This window comes from Plectropomus leopardus, unplaced genomic scaffold (genome assembly GCF_008729295.1).
Source record: "Plectropomus leopardus isolate mb unplaced genomic scaffold, YSFRI_Pleo_2.0 unplaced_scaffold29689, whole genome shotgun sequence".
Taxonomy (NCBI): domain Eukaryota; kingdom Metazoa; phylum Chordata; class Actinopteri; order Perciformes; family Serranidae; genus Plectropomus; species Plectropomus leopardus.
In genome coordinates this window covers 1-8234 of record NW_024632366.1, presented here as the reverse complement: position 1 = coordinate 8234, position 8234 = coordinate 1, and the positions used below count along the sequence as shown (strand labels likewise).

Sequence of the window (8234 nt, the reverse complement as noted above, 5' to 3'; positions counted from 1 at the left end):
TCAGACTCTCTTTGATAAAGCTTATAGTTAGGGCTGGCTCAGACTCTCCTCTTTGATAAAGCCTATAGTCAGGGCTGGCTCAGACTCTCCTCTTTGATAAAGCCTATAGTTAGGGTTGGCTCAGTCTTGCCATGGACCAGCCCCTAGTTAGGCTGATATAGTCTGTCAGAGGCCTTCCTGTGACACAAGGAGCTGTAAATTCCTCTGAGAGAAACTGTGATTTGTGATATTGGACTTTAAAAATCAAACTGAACTAAAATTGAACTGAATGTAAAACATCTGTAAAATCTTTCCAGTAATGACATGAAAAATTTTCTGACTTACAAGAAAAGACAGATTTTTGTCTCTAGATATAAACATTTTCATCAGATATCATCATCAAACAGTCTGAAGGTAAAATCAGAGACAAGGAGGTTAACCTGATGCCTTAAATCCAATCACAGTAAATCTGAATGCTGTAAATTTGATTTGTCAGAACGAGCATGCAGCTCTCTGATTGGCTGATGAAAACAAGGTCAAACTTCTCTTCCTAATTCTGTCACTTTGAGTTTCAGCATCTCCTCCCGTCCGATATGAGCTTTGTTAGATACACCATTATTAATTTTATCTTTATCTTTACTAAATGTAACTTTAAAAATTCACAGCAGGTGTAACAAGTGTGACAGAGTCATTGTGATTAAAAGTATAAATGCAGTATACATGCAAGGGGACTTTCTATAACACACTGAGCTCCTTTTTCCTTCTCTTACTCCCTCCATCTGAAAACGCTCATGTCTGTTTACGGCATTACTCCATTCCTCCACAGAGCGTTCCTGCTCCCTTGTATCCTTTTCACAGATCCTGGCTGCAGTCTTGGCTGTGCCTGATCCTGGTGAAAATTGTGCTGGTGTTGTGATCCTGCCTTTGGTTGTGCTCGTGCTGAGGCTGCACTGATACTGTACCCCCGGTTCACCCTGATCCTGGTCTTGGTTTTGCCGTTGCTGTGGTCCTGTCTGAAGCTGTGCCTGTGTTGTGGGTCCTGGTTGCGCCGACACTGTGATCGTGCTTGACGCAACCTCCTACTGCCTTTATTATGAGCCACGTGTATTTAGTGATTTTACACCTATAGTTATTGCAATATGACATGCGTCTGTTGCTGTGCATCTCTCCCCCTTTCTCTCCCTCTTTCTTTCTCTTTCTCATTGTCATAATTGTAATTTAATTGCCATTTACGACATCTATTGCTTGTCTGTCCGTCCTGAAGAGGGATCCCTCATCATCCTCTGCTGCTCTTCCTGAGGTTTCCTCTTTTTTTCCCGTTACAGGAGTCTTTTTGGGGAGTTTTTCCTCGGGTGATGTGAGGGTCTGAGGGCAGAGGGATGGTGCCTGCTGTAAAGCCCTCTGAGGAAAAACATGTTTTGTGAAAGTAGGATCTATAAATAAAATTGACTTGACTTGACATACAGTATTTATCTGCTTTACTAACTGCACTGAGTTTTACAGAATTTTTGTATCAGAATTTTATTTTATATTTTTTAATTAATTTATTTTTTCTCCGGTTGAATCAGGTTACTGACACTTTCTATGCACTGTTTAGTTATCGAGTGTTTATAATAACTATCTCTAATGTTAACAGTTAACCACAATTCAGTGTACAGTATAGTTTTGTATTATATATACTGTCAATAAAAACTAATTTCAATGTTAACATCCACCACAATTCAGTTTACAGTTCAGTTATCCATCAAATATGCTGTTCATAATAACTATCTCTACTGTTAACATCTAACCACAGTTTACAGTTCAGTTATCTATTACATATTTTGTCATTAAAACTGTCTCTAATGTTACAATTAACCACATTTCAGTGTACAGTTTAGTTATCTATTATATATTCTGTGTATAACTAACTCGAATGTTAACACTTAACCACCGTTCAGTTTAGTCTTTACCCATTTATATTTAAATCAACACTTGAAGTGTTTTTACATTTAATGACTTTTAAACAAACTTAAACAGCTGATTCTCCCAAACACACATACTCTAACACACACACGCACACACACGAACAATGTTTACCTTTTTTCTCACAGAGTCATCAGTCCAAACAAATTCCTTCAAAACGAGTCATTAAAAGAAAAAAGGATGGATGCAGAGCTGCAGAAAGTGCTGATGTCAGGTCAAACAAGAGAGAGAGAAAGAGACTCATTAACACACACACACACACACACACACACACACACAGGATTTAGTTTAATCTTATTTAGAGTTCAGGAAGAAGTTTGGAATCAGTTTAGAGTCAGTAATGAGAGGATGACTCTGTGTGTGTGTGTGTGTGTGTGTGTGTGTGTGTGTGTGTGTGTGTGTGTGTATATATATAACTATAATATATGACAAACTATAAAACTGAACTATAACGTAACTATATGACAAACTATAAAGCTGAACTATAACGTAACTATAACATATGACAAACTATAAAGCTGAACTATAACATAACTATAATATATGACAAACTATAAAGCTGAACTATAACGTAACTATAATATATGACAAACTAAAAACTGAACTATAACGTAACTATAACATATGACAAACTATAAAGCTGAACTATAACGTAACTATAATATATGACAAACTATAAAGCTGAATTATAACGTAACTATAATATATGACAAACTATAAAGCTGAACTATAACATTAAACACACTATGATGTAATTCACAGAGCATTTCAGTGATGACGTGGATCAGTAAGTGGGTTCACTGAAGTCTGTATCTGATCAGTCTGGTCAGAACGACCTGGTTTGTCCCAGTTTATCCAGGTTTGTCCCGGATCTGGTCCAGTTGTGTCTCAGCGCTGGTCAGTCTGAACTCTGTCTGTTCACGAAGGTAAAGAACGTTAATGATGAATGTCGAAAATATCGCACTTTTTCAGGGACTCAGTGTTTTTTGGTGTTTCAGTGTTCTGTCGTGCTGAAGTGTTGAAGTGTTTGAGTGTGACTGTGGGTTCTCTGTTGAGGCAGATCCGTTCAGCGAATCCTCATCTGCAGTTTTACAGTGTTCTGCAGTATTACAGTGTTCTGCAGTATTACAGTGTGAGGTGTTCTGCAGTATTAGTGTTCTGCAGTATTACAGTGTTCTGCAGTGTTTCAGTGTTCTGCAGTATTACAGTGTGAGGTGTTCTGCAGTATTACAGTGTTTCAGTGTTCTGCAGTATTACAGTGTTTCAGTGTTCTGCGGTATTACAGTGTTTCAGTGTTCTGCGGTATTACAGTGTTTCAGTGTTCTGCAGTATTACAGTATTACAGTGTTCTGCAGTATTACAGCACTGAGGTGTTTAAATGTGGCTGTGGGTTCTGTGTTGAGGCTGATCTGTTAATCCTCATCTGGATTAGGTCCATCCTGAGAGATCACATCTTCCAGCTGGTCTGCAGCCAGGAATAGGGGCAGGATTAGACCTGCACTAACCCGCCTGGAACAGCCTGGAATAGCCTGGGACGGTTCTGCAAACTCTGACAGATGACGGTGCTGCCAGCTGGGTCAAACCGCTGCAAACGCACCGAGTCACACTGAGGACAAGAACCTGGCACCATGGAACTCAGACCACTGAGAACCAAAGACAAAAGACGTGTTCATAAGGTTCTCTATAGACCAAAGAACCAAATATAAAGACCTGTGTTCATAAGGTTCTCTATAGACCAAAGAACCAAACATAAAGACATGTGTTCATAAGGTTCTTCATAAACCAAGAACCAAACATAAAGACATGTGTTCATAAGGTTCTCTATAGACCAAAGAACCAAACACAAAGACATGCAGAACACACTGCGTTATTGTTCTTGTGGTTCTTTATAATTGCGTGTTGTTGTTGTTTTTGTTAATTTACGGTTCTTATCTGTCGTCTTTAGATCAGTGATGTTCGTCAGTTTATTGAGATTTTGTTTTAAATCCTCCCTGACTGAAGCTGAAAGAACCTTTTCAGCCATCAGAGGGCGGAACAATCTAAAAATAATAATAATAAACAAATAATAACAATCTGTTGGAGATTTGTTTCTAAAATTTAAACTGAACTGACATCACTGATGGTTTTAAAATATTTATATACTGATCTGGTCGTCTGTATTTTACCATTGTTGAAATATACTATACTACTGGTCTATACTGGTTTACACTGGTTTACACTGGTCTATACTGGTTTACACCGGTCTATACTGATTTACACTGATTCACACTAGTTAATACTGGTTTACACTAGTATATACTGGTTCAACCTCGTTTATACTGGTTTACACTGGTCTATACTGGTTTACACTGATCTATACTGGTTCACTCTAGTTTTTACTGTTTTACACTGGTCTATACTTGTTTACACTGGTTTACACTGGTCTATACTGGTTTACACTGGTTAATACTGGTTTACATTAGTATATACTTGCTCATACTGGTTTGTACTAGTTAGATTGCACAGTTTTGAATTTAAACATTTTTAAAGTCTTCTGTGATCAATAATCAATCAATAATCAATAAATGATTGAAACGAAAAAACAGTGAAACAAGACCAGTTCAGTCAGTTTATTGGTCCACAGTCACAACACACACACACACACACACACACACACACACAAACACAAACACACACACAACCCCCACACACACACACACACACACACACACACACGGCCCTCCTCTGGCCAATGACACAGCAGGGTGTAACGATGATGATCTGCTTCCTGATTGGTCAGACGGATGATCAGCTGACATCTTTAGAGAGAAATCTTTGTGTTCCTGAAGCTCGAGTTGTCCCTGAAACACACAGAGAGAACGTCAACAAGAATATCAGGTTCTAGTTCTTACAGGATGAATGTGTAAAAGGAACATCAGGTTCTAGTCCTGACAATATAAACATGTCAACAAGAACATCATGTTCTAGTCCTGACAATATAAACATGTCAACAAGAACATCAGGTTCTAGTCCTGACAATATAAACGTGTCAGCAAGAACATCAGGTTCTAGTCCTGACAGGATGAATGTGTAAAAGGAACATCAGGTTCTAGTTCTTACAGGATAAACATGTCAACAGGAACATCAGGTTCCAGTTCTTAGAGGATAAATGTGTCAACAAGAACACTGGGTTCTAGTTCGAAGAGGATAATAATTTCAAACAGGAACATCAGGTTCTAGCTGTAAAAGAGAATTGTTCCAGACTGTCGTGGGTCTTGTACTCCATGATGGGGTTTTGCAGAAGTAGTAGTAGTAGTAGTAGAAGTAACAGCAATAATAGTAATGGTGGTAAAGGTAATAATAATAGCAGCAGTAGTAGTAATAGTAGTAGTAGTAGTAATAGTAGTAGTAGTGGTAGAAGTAATAGCAGTAATAGTAATGGTGGTAAAGGTAATAATAATAGCAGTAGTAGTGGTGGTGGTAGTAGAAGTAGTAGTAGTAGTAGAAGTAGTAGTAGTTATGGTGGTGGTATTAGTACTATTAGTAGTTGTACCTGAGGCTAATTTATGGGTCTTGTACTCCATGATGGTGTTTCGCAGTAGTAATACAGTAGCAGAAGTACTAGTAATAGCGGTGGTGGTACTCAAGTCAAGTAAATTTTTATTCATAGAGCCCATTTTCACTAAACATGGTTTGCCTCAGAGGGCTTTACAGCAGGCACCCTCCCTCTGCCCTTGGACCCTCACATCACCCGAGGAAAAACTTCCGAAAAAAAACCCTGTAACGGGAAAAAAGGAAGAAGCCTCAGGAAGAGCGGCAGAGGATGATGAGGGATCCCTCTTCAGGACGGACAGGCGAGCGTTAGATGTCGTAAATAACAAATGAAATACAATCAAGCAGGTAGTAGAGGTACTTGTAGTAGAAGTACTAGCTGTAGTAGCAGTAATACCTGAGGCTGTCATTGTGGGTCTTATACTCCATGATCGTGTTGGCTGGAAGGTTCAGGACTCGTCTCAAAGTGTCTCTGATTCTGGATGTTGTCATTTGGTCGTTGGACGTTCTGTTCCAGATGGACAAGATGTCCTCCTGACAGGGAGACAGGTAAAGACAGACAGGTGGAGACAAACAGATAGAGACGGACAGATGGAGAGGAAGACAGGTAGAGACAGACAGGTGGAGACAAACAGGTGGAGACAGACAGGTGGAGACAGACAGGTGGAGACAGACCTTCACAGTTTTAATTGCTTCTGATTTTAAGAACAAATGTCTGTGTGGTCGTACTGCAATATTATTGCGGTAGTCCTGTAGTGTTACTGTGGTAGTACTCCAGCCCTTTTACAAAATTAATAGTGTTATAGTGCTGCAGTCCTTTTACAACAGTAATACTGCAGTAGTACTGCAATTCTTTTACTACAGTAGTACTCTAGTAGTGGCACTGCAGTAGTGATTGTGCTATAGTAGTAACGTATTCATACAGCAAAAGTAGTACTACAGTAGTAGTGTAGTAGTGCAGCACAAATAATACAATAGTAGTACTGCAGTAGTGTGGAAGCAGTGGCAATGTAGTAGTACTGTAGAACTATAGCATTAGTAAAACTTTAGTAGTACAGTAGTGGTGCAGTAGTAGTACTGTACTTGTACAGCAGTAGTGATGCTATAGAAGTACAGTATTAGTAGAAAAGTAGTAGTGCTGTCCTAGTCCAGCAGTAGTAGTACCATAGCAATTTAGTATTGGAAACAGTAGTTGTAGTATAATATTAGTACTGTAATTGTACAGCAGTATCAGTACAGCAGTTGTAGTACTATAGTAACTAGTGCTGGGCGGTATGACCAAAGATGTATATCACGGTATTTTTCAAAATTCTCACGGTATATGACGGTGTTTCGTTTCCATGCATCATCACAACATTTTCGACCGGTTGAGGGAGGAATCACAGTATAGTACAAGTACAAGTACTAATACAGGTTCCCAGGCCCCAGAAGACGACGCTGTTTACAAAGAAGAGCCAGTCATCATATCAGTCGCTGGTGCGAAGTGGCGGACGGTCGGGACTGCAGCCTGGATAAAGTACTTTCTGCTCCGTATATCCAGCGTCTCGATCATCTGCTTGAAGCTTTGTTTTTCGTCTGTTAAGCGTAACCATGTCTTTTCTAGGTGGGTCGTGATAGCGTTTGTAATCTTCGTCCACCGTTGCTTGTTCTCTCGTAGGCAGTCCCTCTAGCAAACGCGACTTGAGGTGGCATTTGGCTCGACTTTTCTTTTGCGTTCCCCAAGTTAGCAGGACCTGCTGATGTGGAGGCTGCTGACCTCGACTTCATACATTCTTGATATTCCAAGACGCGCCTCCGGCGACAACTTTAGTCCGGCAACACTTGCATATCATTTTATGCAAGTGTTGCCGGACTACAGTTGTCTGGTCGACGTCTGATTTTTTGAAACCAGAAAACCTCCAAACAACAGACACGACTCCTCCTTCTGGCACAAGTTTTTCTGTGTCATCATGTTCTACTAGTCCTGCTGCTTTGATTTTGGAAACGTTCAACGTCTATCCGTTCCATCCTCCAGTAGTAGTAGTAGTACAGCATTAGTAATATAACAATATTAGTACTGCATTGGCAGTACTGAAGTAGTAGTATTAGTAGTAGTACGCAGCAGTTGTACAGCAGAAGTAGCAGTGCAATGGTAGTACTACAATATTAGTAAGCCTGTAGTAGTACAGTTGTAAAAGTACAGCATTACTAGTAGAGCAATAGTAGTACTGCGGTAGTTGTACGGCAGTAGTAGTAGAGCAGTAGTAGCGCTGCAGCAGTAGTACAGCAGTAGCAGCACTGCAGTAGCAGTAGTACCTGAAAGCGTATGGAGACGACAGCTCCACAGATCTCCTCTCCCACCATGAACTGTTCTCCCAGCATGGCCAGTATGATGTTCTCCCAGAACCGACTGGCCAAACCTTTACGAAGACGGATGATCCACTTCCCCCCACTGCGGTTAGACTCGTCCTGCAGGGAGGACAGACAGGTGAGAGACAGACAGGTGAGAGACAGACAGGTGAGGGACAGACAGGTGAGGGACAGACAGGTGAGAGACAGACAGGTGAGGGATAGACAGGTGAGGGACAGACAGGTGAGGGACAGACAGGTGAGGGACAGTACAGTATGACTGCAGTATGACTGCAGTATAATTACAGCATCAATACAAAGTGGCCACAGTAAAACTGCAGTATAACTACAGCATGACTACAGTATAACTTAGTCATGCTTGGATGATTGACGTGCTGACGTACTGCGGGTAAGCGTGTTACATCACTTCC

At 40.4% G+C, this 8234-nt stretch overlaps 1 protein-coding gene across 1 annotated transcript; it reads right to left on the bottom strand.

The window, feature by feature from the left end:
• Positions 1-4538: 4538 nt before the first annotated feature.
• On the bottom strand, positions 4539-7923 carry LOC121938507 (eukaryotic translation initiation factor 4E type 2-like; the record flags this gene model as incomplete). The annotated part of the gene is made up of 3 exons (XM_042481746.1): positions 4539-4784; positions 5873-6009; positions 7771-7923. Coding segments are annotated over 3 exons (330 nt in total), but the record flags the coding sequence as incomplete, so codon positions are not given.
• Between the last annotated feature and the right edge of the window lie 311 nt (positions 7924-8234).